Source organism: Thermobia domestica, chromosome 1 (assembly GCF_964235325.1).
Source record: "Thermobia domestica chromosome 1, izTheDome1.hap1.1, whole genome shotgun sequence".
Lineage (NCBI taxonomy): Eukaryota > Metazoa > Arthropoda > Insecta > Zygentoma > Lepismatidae > Thermobia > Thermobia domestica.
The window spans coordinates 323,110,947-323,128,847 of NC_137454.1; the positions used below are offsets into that span (position 1 = coordinate 323,110,947).

Consider the following 17,901-nt stretch of genomic DNA (forward strand, 5'->3'; position numbering starts at 1 on the left):
AGATACATGTGTTTCTTTGCTGTCCCATCTGAGGAAGGAGCCATTTCTGGACAGAGTGATGACATGTGATGAGAAGTGGGTCCTATACGAAGCTCCACTGCGCCGTCATCATTGGTTAGCATCCCATAAACCGGTTCCAAAACAGAAGAAACCAGCACAACAGCAGAAGAAAATCCTCCTGTGTGTTTGGTGGATTGCTCGCGGCAGGGTGCATGGAACTGCTACCAAGTGGTTAGAGCATCAATGCAACTGTGTACTGTCAGCAGTTGAGCCATGTTCAAGAAAAACTTAAAACTCTGCGGCAGCACTTCTGAATCGCAAAGGGTTCTCCTGTTACAGGACAACGCTAAACCCTACGTGGAAAGATTACCTTTCTACGCCCTGGATGGGGAACACTATTGAATCCGCCATACTCCCCGGACATTGCCCCGTCAGGTTGTCACCTGTTCCATTCCTTGGAAAATCTCCTTAGAGGACGCCAGTTCAAATCCCTAGTAGACAATGCAATTTATACTTTCTTCGCTTCACGGCCCACCAAGTACTACAGCGATGGAATCCGTGGCCTTCCAAAACGTTGGCAACAGGTCGTCAATGATGATGGGGACTACTTTTGATCTTCCAAGTTCGTTTTAGTTGAGATATCGATGTCCGAAGGTGATGGGTGAAAAGCGACAGAACTTTCTTGGTTACCTTTATAAATTATTTCAAGAGTCACAACAGAATTTTGCAAACACGCCAATCCATTAATTTTATTCCATTGGAACGAAAAGACTTATCCAAACGTTAAAAGTCACAGTCAAACGCTGTATATTACCTTGGGTTAACAGCGGTGGGCGCATGCTTCAGTGACAGCAAGTAGTGGTGAGTTTACGTCATCCTACCACCATCGCAACCTGTCAGAGTTTCAGTAGCTAACATAATAATTACGACAGACTCCCTGACAGAGGTTGGCACCTATATTTTCTTGAAATTAATTGAAAGGGGGTTTCAGGTACAGTTTAATATTTTACAATTAAAATAATCTCACGTAACATTACATACGCCAATATTTCACATCCTGTTGTACACAAACATTCTACGTCCTCAAACGTGCACAAACGATGCATTAACAATTGAGACTATTTTGAAGCTAATTGGCCTTGATTAGGGCTGACGCCTATACTAGATACACCAATATCTCTCACTTCTGAAGTTGTACACAAACGAAAATTTTATGTTCACAAACGTGAATAAACGATGCGCTAAAGAGTGAGAATATTTTGGAGCGAATCGGCGGAGGTGGCCTTTAAATTGCCTTTTGAATACCTTTTGAATACTTCTTGAATACCTTTAAATTGCTTTGTGCACAAACGGCAAAATTGTTTTATACTGGGAAAATTTGGGAGAGGTAGGGCTGACTAAACGGACATTATTATTTGGACATAAGAAAGTCAGTTAACAACATTAAAGATGTGACATGCATGTACTCTAGTATTTTTATGAATGTTTCCCTCGTTTCGCATCCATAAAACATGATGAGCTTCAGTGTAAGGAAACGAAACCGGATTATTTTATTATTATTGGTTGCCAGTTGTATTTGTAGACAATCATGTAAATACACTGTATAATTCTTCTGCCCACATGCGATGCTCAACTCAAATTCACATTTGTACAGGGTGGCGCGCATAAAAGTAACCTAGCCATGTAATGCAAGAGGAGAGAAAGTTGTAATTTTCTGAATAAGAATGGCTGACACCGGTGTTCCATTCGACGCAGATAAGCCAATATTTACATTTTCTTACCTCTCCGACTGGTGTCCAGTATTTTTGCCCCAAATTACTTTTGTATGGCCCACCCTATAAATTGAGTTCAATCATTAAAAAGAAATTCTACATTTAAACTTTTTATAGCCTGTGCAAACTTCATTATTTCCATATTTTTCATTAGAGTGTCAAGTTAGTATTTATGATTCGGAACTTAAATGGTATCGTGATTTAATGTTTATTGTACTCATATCAACTTTCATTTGTTACAGAAAAACTAGTTGTTCAGCAGTTAGCATATTACCGAAGAGGTCAATGCGTTTTGCCAGTTGTTGTGTTTCGAGAGTTTATATTGAACATCATAGAAGAATTTAGATCCAGATACAAAGAGATGTATTTGGATAAAGCCATGTAAGCAATCATATAACATTTTATTATTTTTTTTTTGAACCTCTTATTAGTGAGATTCGAATTACAGGACATCAAATACAAAAAAGAGAAAGGAAAGAAAGAAAGAAAAAGTTCGATTTCTTTTTTCTTTCTCATCTCTAGTGGTCACAGTGTAGTGGTTCCGAATTGTCGTGCCACGCAATCCCGTAGGTTGTGTTGCAAAATTTAAGAATTTAAAAAGTATGAAACATTTAATAATTAGTTAAAATCAATTTTGAGACAGCCTATGCCAGTCAACTACCTCAGCGACAGCAGACAATACTCAGTACTATATACTCATTACTTTACAGAAACTTATAGTCTTATGCTATTTTAATTTATACTACTGTATTAATAAAAATCAAAGCAATGTGTCGCGGTGCCATGTTCGCTCAGTAAAATGTGTCATCAGTTAAAAACTAAATCCACCAACTATTCGTTCCTTAAGTTTCTTAGCTGACATGTGTTAGACTCAATGTAACATCAATACCACTCATTGTACCGTATCCTATTTTCCGTACGGTACGCAATTTGAAAGTTGTTGTTGGGTAAGTATCGGTTTAATCGAGTCTAACTCATTAAATTGTTCTTCAAATGTAACAACTTTTGCCTTCATTTTCGGTTGTAGTTGTAATTTTATACACCTCGTCCCATTTTGGTTTTAGAATTCATATTTAGGGCAACTCCTAATACTGATAGTCTTTCACCGATACTGGCATTATTGCTAACAATACGGCCAAATGCTTTATTTTCCAATTCTTTATCAGATTTATGGCTAGCATCCAGGTCCTTAATTCCCAATATCATGCTCTCTACAAGCCTGATCCAGTCTATTAATATCTCGATCAATTCTGCTTAATATTTCATCGAGACGAGTACCTGGACTGCAAAATTGGTACCCAGAAATATGCATCTCAAAGGAGGAATTATTAATGATATCATTGAACCCACTACCTTTATTCATTTTCCAGAACCTTGGTGGCGTTAAGTTAATGATTTTAGGATCAGGCAATATGAAGTTAGATAAGTGTGAGTCATAATTTCCATGTTGCTTACCTATTCGTTCCCGGCCATTCTTTAAGCAACATTTACCATAAGTCGATCCACAAGCTTCCTTACATCATCCATCCAGATAAAATCCTTAGACAGTCGCTTGTACTTCGTAATTCCCACTCCACTCTTGTTGGTTAAGTATTCGATACCTATTCTAGTTGATTCATGCTCGCTTTCGTCATTGTTGGGTAAGTTACCTGTAAAAATGTAACATGTTACAAGTTACTTTCCCTTAAAATGTAACGCGTTACTTGCTCCAGAAAAGTAACTTACCCTACTTCGAAAGAAACTAGGGATGGGCACGAGTCGAGACACACTTTGTAAAATTCGAGACGAGTCGAGACAAACGTATTTTTCGTCTCGAATTTTCGAGTCGAGAAAGCTCATAAAAATCTCGACTCGACTCGAATTTTCGAAAATGTTTCTATAATTTTTAATATTATTTTGAAGAAAGTATTCACTCAGAAACAGCGTTGAAACCAATTCCAGCATTTATTACTTTAGAAAGGTATAGAACGCATAAATCTTTCGAGATCAAGATTTATTTTCAGCTCAATTCAGTTAATTAAAACTAATAATTAATGTCGTATATTTGATTGTACTTCAAATATAATAATAATAATAATAATAATAATAATAATAATAATAATAATAATAATAATAATAATAATAATAATAATAATAATAAATTATGAAGTTTGTATAAAACTATTATTCGTAGACTATATCTATTTTGTATAAAACCATTGCAATAAAGTGAATATCATAAATTCTCTGAATGACCAATTGGCAGTCTATAGTAATTTAGCATAGTTATAACTATTGTGTTTTTATTTCCATGAACGCAATAGGGCTACATAACTTCTGGATTATTCGCTTCCCCAATCACGTGTTACGGATAATATATAATGTAACATTTATTGTACATCACATATTATGATACGAGACTACGTATTTTACATAGTATATTACAATAAATGGCCTGCTTGGATGCCAAGAACTAATACAGGTACCTTTCACTTCTATAGATAGGTATTTTTAAAAGAATTTTTTTGTTCTAACTTCAGATCTTATATGCACATGATGCTGAATGTGAGGATTCACTTAAGTCAGAGACGTGAATTATTGATTATAAGCTCCTCAAATAAGAATGAGCAAACACGTATTTCAGCTTCCCCTTTTTTAAAGGGGGAAAGAAGTTATTTCGTATAACACTGAAATTTGTGGGACTTTATTCATTAAACTTTATTCTTCCTCACGTAACTCGGACACTTCTACTAATATATGTACACTGTTGTGCAACTCTTAGGACAAAAGTAAATTCCGCGTGCTATGTCACTTATGAAAGTAAGTTTCGTATACTAGAAGTGGCATAGATTGGTGGAACTTGAACCATACATTGAAAGTATGATACAGGAAGCAATACAAAGAAACACATGATTAGAAAAAATGACACTTTTATTCAAAGTCAACACTGAAACCACCGCGATTCCTGATGTCTCCTCAGATATTGCAGAAAGTACTAAATGGCCCTTACAAGGTTCTGTGATTACCACAGACAGTGATGCATGCTCTGCACTGTGCTTCCATGCTACTTACAAGGTTGGTAATGGGTAGACATGGGATATTTATGCAAATGCACATTTCACTTGCTTATAAGCATCTCTTTTAGACTTAGTAGGGGTTTCTAACAACAATAATACAGCTCGAATTTGAAGTATTATAGTGCATATAAATGCATATTTCAAAGCAGCATATTCTATGTTTTTATTTAAGATATATGCTTATAGCATGCAAAAATGTGTATGTAACAGAATAGCTTTTTGCATGGGAACGTGAGGAATGCCTAGTTTATGGAGAAACAATATTGTTAGCAACCAAGACAAACAAGAGATAAACTTGTTCTGAAATCCTACAGGTTTTTTCTCACATCCCCGAGCCCTTCCTCGCTTTCTAGAAGGACTAGGCAGAAAATGGAAATTTAAAAAAATGCACGGTCATTCTCTTGTAAAAGGCGAAGGAAAATTTAGAGGAAAGAATAATTGGTACACTCCCTCCTCACTGCTATCACTCTGCCTAGTATATTTTCTTTATTTTATTGTCTCCGAAACACCATTCCAAACAAATGCTTTTCGGTAGAAAAGTTAGAAACAAACCATCCCACTCTTGGACAAAGTGGGCAAGATGCGGTACTCAGGTCAATGAACCTGCTTTGGAATTTTTCGTGCAATTTAGATTACTGAGAAAGTATAGTTTCTTCAACTATGCCGCCTTCTACTATGGCTCGTGCCATAAATAAGTCATCGTCTGACCATATGAGAAACACCGCTAGTTGTCCTTGCCTGACATCTGTTTCATATTCATCTTCGCCAGTGGCGGTGATAAAGAGCCCGCAGACCCTGCGGTGCGGGGGAGCGGACTTGAGGGGGGCCCTACAAGGTACGCTCAGCAACGCACCTTTAACTTGCCATTTATAATTTTAATGCATTTTGAAAGCGTTTCTACACAGTCTATAATTAATTCTAACAGTTTCACAGAATTAAATAATGAAGTAATCATTAAAATTAAATAATGAAATATGACTGTGAACATGAATGTCAGGTTGCTCTTTGCGATTTTCCAAAGATTATATTTTCCAGTGTAACATGTGCATATTATTATGTTAGTCTATAAAGACATATTTTCGTTATCGTGTATCTTAGACTACAATTACCGTGTATTACAATAAATTATCGTGTTTACCATAAATATCTATCAAGAAAACAACTCGAGATATTGCAACTTGTTATTTGAAGAAGACAGTTGCTTACTGACAAGGCAGTGGCTCCACTGAGATCCGAACGAGACAATTGCGTTTGCATTTGATATGTTATAACTAGACGAATCCCGAAGTTATATGTGCCACCGGGTGGGATATCGTGAGTTACAACATATTCATCTAACTTTTAAAAAAGTTCGTCACTGAATTCTCTATGTCTGTGTGTCTGTCTGTTATTTGCGATTTTTTTTTCAATTTTGAACACTGCATTCGATAGAGCACCAGAAACTATCAGAGAAAGTGATTAAATTTTTCGCGTCACTCTTACCGTTCCTGAGATATTGGCCCAAAAAAGGCCGATTTCCAGAAATTTAACGACCCATATCTCGGGAGCCGTAAGTCATAGAGAGAGATCATATTGGTGTCGATCAATATCTAAAAGAATGGTAAACATTTTGGTAAAAATAGTAACCGGTGGCCACTGACCAACTGGCCAGTGGTTTGGCCAATGGCCAGTTGGCCAGTGGCCACCAATTAATATCGGTGCGAAAATCTTTAACATTCTATTAGGGATTGATTACCACCAATATCATCTCTCTATGACTTACCATTCCCGTAATATTGGCCAAAAATGGTCAATTTCTACGTATTTAACCAGCCATAGCTCGGGAACCATAAGTTGTAGAGAGATGATATTGATGTTGATCAATACCTAAAAGGATGGTAGATATTTTGGTACCAAATAGTAAGCGGTGGCCACTGTCGAACTGGCCTTTTGTTTGGCCAATTGCCAGTTCGCTAGTGGCCACCCATTATCAGTACCAAAATGTTTACCATACTTTTAAGTATTGATTAACACGAATATCATCTCTATGACCTACCGTTCCCGTGATATTAGCAAAAAAAATGGCCAATTTCTACATATTTAAAAAGCCATAGCTCGGGAACCTTAAGTTTTAGAGAGATGATATTGATGTTGATCAATACCTAAGAGGATGGTAAATATTTTGGTACCAAATAGTAACCGGTGGCCATTGATTAACTGTCTACTGGCCAACTAGCCACCGTTTTCCAGATATTGGCCAAAAAAGTTCGAATTTCTAGATATTTAAGCAGCCATATCTCGAGAATTGTGAGTCATAGAGAGATGATATTTTGCTAAGTTTTACGAGAAAGAGAAGAAGGTGCGGATAAAAATATTTACTTTTACATCTAGAAACAATGACAGTTATCCTTCCCGCTCTATATCTTCATTCTTTTCTGGCAATGCTCTTGGAGCATTCTCAACTGGTTTGTAATGTGAAACCTACAAAAAAATTACCTGGCTGAATAGTTTGAACCGAGTCATTTGTTCGGAAACGGTTGGGTAAATGGAAAACTCGGTGAACACGTATCCCATCATTTTCAAGGGCAGACTTTTTTCGGGTAATAAAGTTTCCCTGCAGGGTCCAAGACGGGGTTCAACTCAAAAGTTTCAAATGGCAAGGAGGGGTTAAGTAGCACATTGTTTGAAAGCTGTTGTAAAACGAAGGAAAATGGAGCAAGTCTCGACTTTCTACAACAACCCTGTGCAATTGTGCAAAATGGCGGCGGGTCAAAATGTAAACAAAAACTTATTTGGAAAGTTCACGGCCAACCCTATAAATCGAAAATGGTGAGACAAATGTAAAAACAGGAAAAGATGTGTAGCATTACGAGATCGAGCTAAAGAGAATTTCACAATGAATATCAAGCTCAAGCTCAAATTAGTTAGAATCTTGACTAGTGTGATCCTCATTGAGATTAGCGAACGCTAGCTTCATTGAGGATAGAGAGCATGAGCCCGAGTGAGTCACGGTTGCAAAATTACCATTTTTACTTCTTTCTTTCTATCTTTTCTTCCTATTCGAATGCGTAAGGTTTATGAACAGCAGAAGTGCTTCCTAGAAAGATCTTAATTAGCATGTGCTTAAATTATCCATAGGAACTGCTTAGATATCTAAAGCAACTTACGTTCGCATTTTAACAATTCAAGTTGTAATTAAAACCTTGAATACTGAGCAGATGAGCACGCAGAATTTTTTGTTGGGGCGTATTTCTAATACGCAATTAATTCTTCGTAAACAAATACAACCATATAGTATCTGAAGCGGCTTGAGTTGGATAGAATAAAAACGTGAACACGTATTCGAACTGCGCAATGTACTGTTAATTATCATGAACTGGAACAATTAGAAAAAATGTAAGTTCGACTGATAAGCACCAAACATCAAAATTTCACAAGGCATGGTGAAAGCTCACACCTCAAAAACCAGAAAGAAAAATATTGCCTCATCAACTAACCGTTGTCTTGTCCAAGTCAATTGCTTCTTGTCGTTGTGAAATTTCCTGCAAGTTAATCAGAATGTTGAAACTTTCCTACATTTTAAATTTATTTATTATGTACTGATCAGCCAGAACATTATGATTATCTACCTACTATCGATATAAACCCGTCCAGGCAATATCTGCGTTACCTGTCGACGAATGCCTGCTAGTCAGTCACATGTACGATGGATATAGTATCAGTGAGAGTGCTGGCCGTGTGTAGAATGGGGAAGGCGCGCGATCTATCTGAGTTTGACCGAGGGTAGGTTGTAATGGCCCGGAGACTCGGCAGGAGAATTTCGGAAACTGTAGGACTTGCCGGGTGTTCGAGGAGTGCTGTGGTGAGTGTCTTCAACAAGTGGAGAAACCAACGGGAAACGACGTCCAAACGTCGAGAGGTTGGATGCCCCCACCTCATTACAGATCTCGGATGTCATAGGCTGGGAAGACCGGTAAAACAGGACAGGCAGCGGACTGTGGCAGAACTAACATCAGACTTTATTACTGGGCAAAATGCAAGTGTGTCTGAACACACAGTGCACCGAATACCCCAAACGATGGGCCTCCGATGCCCATGTTTCATTCATGTGCGAATGTTAACACCATGACATCGGCAACTACGACTTAAATGAACACATGACCATCGTCACTAAACTTGGCACAGCGGCAGAGCGCTGCATTGTCTAATGAATCCCGATACCTTCTTCATCATGACGATGGGAGGGTGCTAATCCGTCGTGTTCCAAGGGAACAGCTCCTTGACACCTAGCTGGGGGACGGAGACAAGCTGGCGGAGGCTTAATTATGCACCACAGAACATTCACGTGAGCATCCATGTGTCTAGTGAAGCTCGAGCAAGGCACCATGACGGCCGAGGCGTTTCGCACACTGATTGCAGACTACGTACACCCCTTCATGACGACCATGTTTCACAACGGTAGTGGCATTTTTCGAAAAGATAATGCACCATATCGCAAGGCCAAGATTGTGATGGAGTGGTTCCAGGAACACAGGGGCAAGTTCCAAGTGATGTACTGGCCGCCCAACTCGTCGGATCTGAACCCAATCGAACACATCTGGGATGTGATTGAACGTGACGTCAAAGCGCTCGCCCTTCTCCCCAGAATTTACGGGAATTGGGTGACCTGTGTGTACGCATGTAGTGTCAACTCTCTCCAGTGACCTTTCAAGGATCATTGCGTACATGCCAAGACGCATCGCCATTGTTATCCGTGCCAAAGGTGGACACACTGACAATTAGGTAGGTAGTCATAATGTTCTGGCTGATGTGTGCGTATATTTTAACTCGTATATTTTATCTCGAATTCGAGTCCAGTCGAGAGAGAAACTGTCGAGTCGAGACAGAAACGTATTTTCGAGTCGAGACAACACACATCGAAAAGTATGATTTTCTGATTTTTACAATGACATTCTCGGATATTTTGGGTAGCATCCCGTGCTTTAATGTTTTCGTCTGGTGAGGCCGTTTCGGCTCCATGTTTACATTTAGTTACGTTCATCGTTAACGATAGATCGTTTTTTATCGGGTATTTTATTACGTACTTTCATTCGTTCATTTAGTCATTTCTTTTATGCATGAATCTATTAATTTGATTACGGCACCTACCCTCATTAATTTTTTGACATAAGTCTATGGTCAAGAATCCATACGTCTCAATCCAACTTGTTGAGCATAAGTTTTAAATTTCTCGAATGACATGACATCAACTGCTTACTCGTCATGGATGTGTCTCAAGTTGGTACCGTTTTGACACAATATACAGAGGAAGCAAGGATTGTCTCGGAGAAACTACTTTACCTAAACGGAGCTTTACTAGACGTTTGAGCAAAGGGAAAATAATTGGTGTTCTTATGCCTCCCTTGAGTGAAGTAATTTGCGTCTGTGAAGTTGTCCCGCCCACCTAACGAATTTTTCTTTTTCTTATCTACATCGTTAGTATATCGTTAGTTTACGTTAGTTTCAAAATTATCGTTAGTTTCGAAAAAGTAAAATTTTTATTTAACAAATAAATGGGCAGGACAACTTCACGGTTCCCCACCCACAAATGAATTTCAAAAGTTTTTCATATCACATCGTTAGTTTATCGTTAGTTTAAGTTAGTTTTGCGAAAACTATCGTTAGTTTCGCAAAAATTACGATTTTATTCTAAAAATAATTTCCCGCCAACTGTGAATTAGCCCGCCCATATTGAATTCTCATAAAATTCCAACTCATATCGTTAGTTTATCGTGAGTTTACGTTAGTTTTGCTAAAATTAACGTTTGTTTTGCAAAAATAACGATTTTATTCGAGAAATAAGGTTTCCCGCCAAATGTAAAGTTAGTCCGACCATAAAGAATTATCATATATTTCCATCTCACATCGTTAGTTTATCGTTAATTTACGTTAGTTTTACTAAAACTATCGTTAATTACGCAAAAATTACGATTTTATTCGAGAAATAAATGGGCAGGCCAACTTCACGGTTCCACGCCCACAAACGAATTTCAAAAGTTTTTCATATCACATCGTTAGTTTATCGTTAGTTTACGTTAGTTTTGCTAAAACTATCGTTAGTTTCGCGAAAATAACGATTTTATTCTAGAAATAAAGTTTCCCGCCAACTGTGAATTAGCCCGCCCATATTGAATTCTCTTAAACTTCCAACTCATATCGTTAGTTTATCGTTAGTTTAGGTTAGTTTTGCTAAAATTAAGGTTTGTTTTAGAAAAATAACGATTTTATTCGAGAAATAAAGATTTCCGCCAAATGTAAACCCTAACAGCAAAATTACATAGCAGGCATATGCCTATCATGTTCCGTTAAGTACACTGGAATATGTCCAGTATGTCTCTAAGGAAAGTGAAACTAACGTAAACTAACGATAAACCAAGGATGTGAAATGGAAATTTATGATAATTCTTTATGGGTGGGAAAGTTTACATTTGGCAGGAAATCTTACTTCTCGATAAAATCGTTATTTTTGCAAAACAAACGTTAATTTTAGTAAAACTAACGTAAACTAACGATAAACTAACGGTATGAGTTGGAATTTTATGAGAATTCAATATGGGCGGCCTAATTCACAGTTGGCGGGAAACTTTATTCCTAGAATAAAATCGTATTTTTTGCGAAACTAACGATAGTTTTAGCAAAACTAACGTAAACTAACGATATGAGTTGGAATTTTATGAGAATTCAATATGGGCGGGCTAATTCACAGTTGGCGGGAAACTTTATTTCTAGAATAAACTCGTTATTTTTGCAAAACTAACAATAGTTTTCGCAAAACTAACGTAAACTAACGATAAACTAACGATGTGATATGAAAAACTTTTGAAATTCATTTGTGGGTGGGGAACCGTGAAGTTGGCCTGCCCATTTATTTGTTGAATGAAAATTTTGTTTTTTCGAAACTAACGATAATTATAGCAAAACTAACGTAAACTAACGATGTAGATAAAAAAAAGAAAAATTCGTTAGGTGAGCGGGACAACTTCACAGACGTAAGTAATTTCGTACTTCATTTTGACTCCCGAGAATATACTAATCGAAAACTGCAACCAAGTTTGAGTAACAATCTTTTAATGGACTAAAAGTAGCTAAGTGTAAGCCATGTTTATTTTTATCGTGGCAGGTGGATTGAAGTTTTATATATTTGGACTGCTCTAAGCTCTTGGAGAAAATATTTAGGTGTTTTTCTTCCCAGTTAAGACATCCTGGTCCCTACACAAAATTACTGATAATCAATACAGTCTTCTCACAGCCTGAACTACAGAAATAATGCAACGAATGTTGGCAAGTACATTTGTAGTACACAATATAGTGGGTTATAAACTAGAAAAGTTGTATTTTCTTCAAATACTGACTTCGGTGGCTTACCATGTCAGGATAATGTCACAATGTTATTATGTTCCTCGCGATTATTTTAATCTGACTTATTTTTACCGGTACGCATATTCAGACTCGTCACTTCGATTGAATTCAATTTTCTTCATTTATAAAATTAAACTCCGTAGGTGAATTTTTGACTAGTCGAAAGCTGTCCTTGTTTAAATGCTCTTATTTGTTTTGAGAAAGCTTTATAATAGGATTACCTTGCGCTCCTTTCATGACAATTAATTATTTGGTCTTTAAGTTCTAGTAAATACCTAATAAAGTAATACATTTACTTTAATCTCGCAAAACAAAGCCGTTCATCACACAAATTATGAATCTGTTACATTCTTCAGAACGTACAATCAAATCGTTTTTGCTACCGTTAGGTAATTACTGATACTTTTATCCAATTACGACATGTTCCTCTTACAACTTACAGTTTTCATTATGATACTTATAAATGGCACTTCCAGTGTTACTTTAAAATGATTACAGATATTTTTCTGCGTTTCTTGATATTTGACATAGAAAGAGAAAGAGACGAATGGAGAGTCGAACTTGAAGTTGTACCGCATTGCCATCTTATATCGCTCGCTCAGGAAGTTTGACGATAGTGCATGAATTATGCCATGAATAACCCACACGTGCTGATATAACGTATTATAAATGTAATGAGTTCATTAATTCTTTGCATTAGAAAAAGTAGAACGTCTGTTAGTTTTCAAATAGGCTAAATTATCAAGCTCGTGTCAAGAAATGCTGCACACTGTACCTTACACTGAGATATTGTATTTTGAAACAATGAAGCTCCGACTTCCTCACCTCAGATTTTCATAACCCTTCCAAGAAGTCCAGGAAAAATCGTTGCTTCTATGATTTTCGGAAGTTTGTATCAAATTATTTAATTACAGGAATATCAGTTAGTATACAAGAAAATGGTACCTTCGTTATTACGTAAAAATAAATAATAAAAAAATTCGTTTATCTCTCTTCTCAGATCCACACCGTGTGCATGGGTTTCCTCGGGATTCTCTCGTTTCCATCCACTTTCTTCACTCCATCATTTCATTCATTTCTCATCATCACCGTCTCCTTTAGCCTAGCCGGCATAAACGTGGGACGTAAAACTCAAAGATTTCATTTCATTTCTTTGCAGATCCGGAAATGTCGATATCGAGATGCTAGCTAAGGACGTGCTGTCTAATGCGATTCGTCCAATACTGAGTCATAATAAATTATTCATTGGTTGTGGTTTTGCCAGAGACAAGGTCTTAAGGAAAAACAACACTTGTGAGGATTTTATAGTGTGTAACTACGGAACTAAAACACGAGAGTTTAAAAATAAGACAAGCAGTTTTAGATATCCTGTCGGTATGCCATGTACAAAATGTTATCCCGGCACTTACTGTACCTTACGCCAACCAGGCTTATGTTCTGGTAAATCTGTAATGTCCTTTAATATTAATACTATATTTCTTGCTTCCGTTTTTCATATTCTTTTACGAATTTAAATGTTGCATGGAAACTATTAAATATATAGATTTAAAACATTTCATGCATCTTATTTTTTAATGAATTTAGAGTAAATGAGGTTTGTATCCCTAAATCGACAACTGTGAATCCCAGCATGTACACTACATGTTTCTCTCTTAGAAATATCTGCTAACCCTGCGTGACAGTACTAGTGTAATGTACAGTATTTACAAATTATTATATCCAAAAAGTAAACTGAAGAGGCAAGTTAGTTGCGTGTTACCTCTACCAATGTTATTTAAAAAATGTTTAATATCTAGCAATATGTTTAATATTACTTAGTACGTACAAAATGTACGTACTTAGTGTTTTGTTAATGATTTCTTCGATCTTTTTTAATTGTAATGTTAATGTATTATGTACTTTGTAATGCATCTGTAATAAATTTTAACTTCTGTTTACATGATTGATAGTTTTATTGTACAAGAAAGTAGTTAAGTCGATCTAATTAAGATATCCTATATCTCTCAGAAAGTGTGCCAGAACTATTAATCGTAAATCTGAAATGATGTGTTACAGTCTTATATTGGTAACTTTTTTATCACGTTATCTACATTTGAAAATCGTGCAATAATGCTGTAAGGTACTTCACCAAAAAATTAAGAAATGTTTCTAAAATCTATGAAATGAAGAGTGTACCTAGGTAAATGTGTTTATATTACCAACTACATATTAAAAGGCAGTATTTTATGAATTGTTTATAAATTTCTAAGGGCTTACAAATGTAGCATGAGAAGTGTAGGCATTAAAGTGATATTGCTCTAATTGCCATGTAAATCTGATCAGTGTACTAATGTCTTCGTAATAAGATGAAAGTTACTAATAGTTTCGTGATAGCACTGGCGGATCCACGGAGGGGGCGACCGCCTTCTCCCAACGGTCTTTTTTACCGTATATTTCCAGCATTTATCGTTGGGAAAAACAAATATGTTCTTTTCCTGACCGATCCAGTCTGTGTGACAAGCCTAACAGAGTCTAATCAAAATATGTTGGTACGTAATAGTACTTAATACAGACATTTGAATTGTGAATACTTCTGTTCCTAGTTCCTTGAGGCGGTCACCATAAGCCCCAAAGGAGTGCTAATATGATTCATTCGTTGGACGAACAGCTGTAGGAAGGAAAGTAAGACCGCTCCCGTTATGGACAAATAATGTATATTTTAAAATTGTGTCTTAGAAAAAAGATCTGGAAATGAAATTCGGGTCCCGAAACTCCAATTACCTTTACCTGAATAAACAGAAATGTAGAATCTTCAGCGCTCCTTACCGAAAATTCTCTGAATCTGAGATTATACTTTTCGGTTGGTTTTCATTGATTGATATGTATTTACGTCGTTTGTCAAAAGCGATGCTTTACAGAACGAGAACTAGAGTTTAAAATTGGATCTTAACTAGTGTAGTGCGTTTGATTCTTACTCACAGGGAATCAAACCCCAGAATCTCATGCATCAAAGATCAAAGTTTCGTTTGCTAGCTACTATAGATTAACAAAGAGAACCGTGTCTTTTAAGGTTCAACACAGAAACATTAGGAAGGGACCAGGCATTCATTGTGAATTTTAATCGCATTTCTTTTTTTTTTTTGGGAAATAACGCAAGCTACAAGCTGTTATTGTAATCATGCGCACCCACTATATGGGTGCTCCGGAGCTCCGGCACCCACACAAATATTCTTGCGGAGAGTTGCGCGGCTTGAGGGGAGACAGGGGAGACAGCGTCTACCCTTGAGAATTTTATATGTATGTAGTGTTACCTTCCAACGTTTAAGTTTTAACTTCTATCGCTGGTCTCTTTCTAACGTCTCTTCTGGCTCCTCTAGGAGATATTAACAATTAGGAACATTAACATAAATAATAATTTTAAAAAATTCTAACCCATTCAGGTGAATATCTCTCTATAAACTTGTAACCAGATTCAGGGTAAAGAACAATCTTTATTCAGTAATTAAATCAGAATATTTTTTTTAAAAAAAATGAATTCTTCAAATAGCGAAAAAATCTTTCAGGGCTCTATAGCTTCGGATCCCTATCTCTTAAGTTTGAAGCTCAAGCAAAACAACATCCGATCAGTCTCTATTCAGACTTCACTGATCAGTCATCTCATCACAGCTCAGTCCTACCCTAATTCTATCAGGAAGGCCTGACTCCAACCTTCCGTCAAATAAAAAAATATCGAGAATAACCAGAAGTGTCAAAGGACAACACTCAGTCCAAAGACGGTTATTCATATCAAAGAGAAAACCATCATTTAGGTTTCTCTGGCCTAGCAAATAATTCTAAAAGTACTTTAATGAAGCTTGCCTCAGAGATTTTTTTTAATTTCCCAAAATCCTACTTTCTCCTAGCTAGAAAATTACGGGAATCATTCATCCCGATAAGCTATCACTCAAGCTTATTTCTATCTGAAACTAAATTTTCATACTAGCTACGGTCATCACTCTGACCCAAGGAATTTCTCCCTTGCTCTAACCATCATTCAGGTTAGTCCCCCTAGAAAGCCTATTTAAAAAAATAAGAAAAATCTACAGCCATCACTCTGGCCCCAGAGAACTTAATTCTCCGTCATTCGGTTATCACTCAAACCGATCCCTAACAGATAGGAAAGTTTTAAAAAATCCAGACGAGCCAATATCCAAGACAACGACGCGGGAGGCTTCTAACAGCCAAGTCTCATTTCCAACTCCCGCACAAAGCAATGCCCCCCTTCGCTTATATATCCTCGAGCGAACATATCCTTTTTATGCTGTTTCTTATTTTCGCTAAAAAGAATCCGCAAAAAATCGTTTAAAAATATTTTCCAACCGTCTTTACCCTCTGGAATTTTCCATTGCATACTAGAAAAACTATATAAAAAACTTGAACGAATAACTTTAAGCAACTAGAAAAAAAACAAGAAAACAACACAACGCAGCAGATATACAATTACAAGAATAAGCATTAAAATAATATTTTATCCTATCAGCATGTATATATATATATATATATATATATATATATATATATATATATATATATATATATATATATATATATATATATATATGAATATAACTATTAATTATACTATAGAATATATACGTCTGGCCAGACTTACCTTTATAAACATTTAAACAGCATAATTATACTTCACTATTAATTTAATATTAATATATATACAGTAAGGGCGAAAACTCGTCCTTACATAGCATTCAACAAAATCTAAAAAAGAAAAAATTGATCCCCCTTCAGTTCTTTTGTCTCTCACTGCCTTTTCACTGGGAATCTTCAATTTTTTTTTCTTTCTCTTAAGACACTATTTAAAGTAACCACAGATTACACAACACAAAAATTAAACGCAGCAAATCTTTCGCAGCCTAAACTATATCTTCAGGAATCTCTTTAACACAGGAGATCTGTTGTTGTTTTACATTCCTGGCAAAAGCAGGGGGTGGAATAACCCTCTTAAAGGAATCTACATTAGCTTTTATCTCTCGGTTACTAAGAGAGTGTCGTAACATAAATGGGTTCTCTGTTAATTTCTTACAAATGACGTATGGTCCCCGATATTTTGGGAGCATTTTTGCGGTTATCCCCTTGCTAGCATCAGAAAATCTAATTGCAAGGAGCCAGACAGAATCCCCCTCTCTGAAAGTATGGGGTTTTCGGTTCTTGTTGTATTCTCGACACATTTTTTCGTGTCTTTTTTCCTGAGTTCTGTTGGCTACTTCCATGGCTTTCTTTATGCTCTGCATTGTTTCCTTTACGAAGTCAGGGATCGGATTCCCATCTTCCCCCACTACTTCTCTCTTCTGGGTTTCAAATGGCAATTTCACCTGTCTTCCCATATGCAAGAAAATAGGTGTATGGTTTGTGGCTTTTGAGACTCTACTGTTAATGGCAAAGAAAAGAAAATCAATGACCATTCCGAGTGTTTTCTACAGTACATGGACACCAGTTTTTTAAATTCCTTCACCCCTCTCTCGGCCCGGTTCGCTCTTGGCCTGTAAGCAGATATGAACGTAACTCTGGTCCTTAAAATTGCGAGCAGGTTTCTCCAGATCTTTCCCGTAAACACACTTTGGTTGTCGTTCACAACGCGATCATACTACCCATTTCTCGAAAAGAAAGTTAACAAACAATTAGCTACAGACTGAGCTGTGACCTTTCGAAGGGGAAACAAA

At 36.6% G+C, this 17,901-nt stretch overlaps 1 protein-coding gene across 1 annotated transcript in view; it reads left to right on the plus strand.

Annotated features, from left to right (window-relative positions):
* LOC145667962 (venom allergen 5-like) overlaps nucleotides 1-14,062 on the plus strand; it is a 57,520-nt gene extending 43,458 nt beyond the window's left edge. Inside the window, exons 5-6 of the mRNA XM_081735389.1 lie at nucleotides 2,015-2,153; nucleotides 13,365-14,062. Coding sequence (XP_081591515.1) covers nucleotides 2,015-2,153; nucleotides 13,365-13,719 — 494 coding nt within the window. The 3' untranslated portion in view covers nucleotides 13,720-14,062. The remainder of the gene's footprint in view (nucleotides 1-2,014; nucleotides 2,154-13,364) is intronic.
* The last annotated feature ends 3,839 nt before the right edge of the window (nucleotides 14,063-17,901 follow it).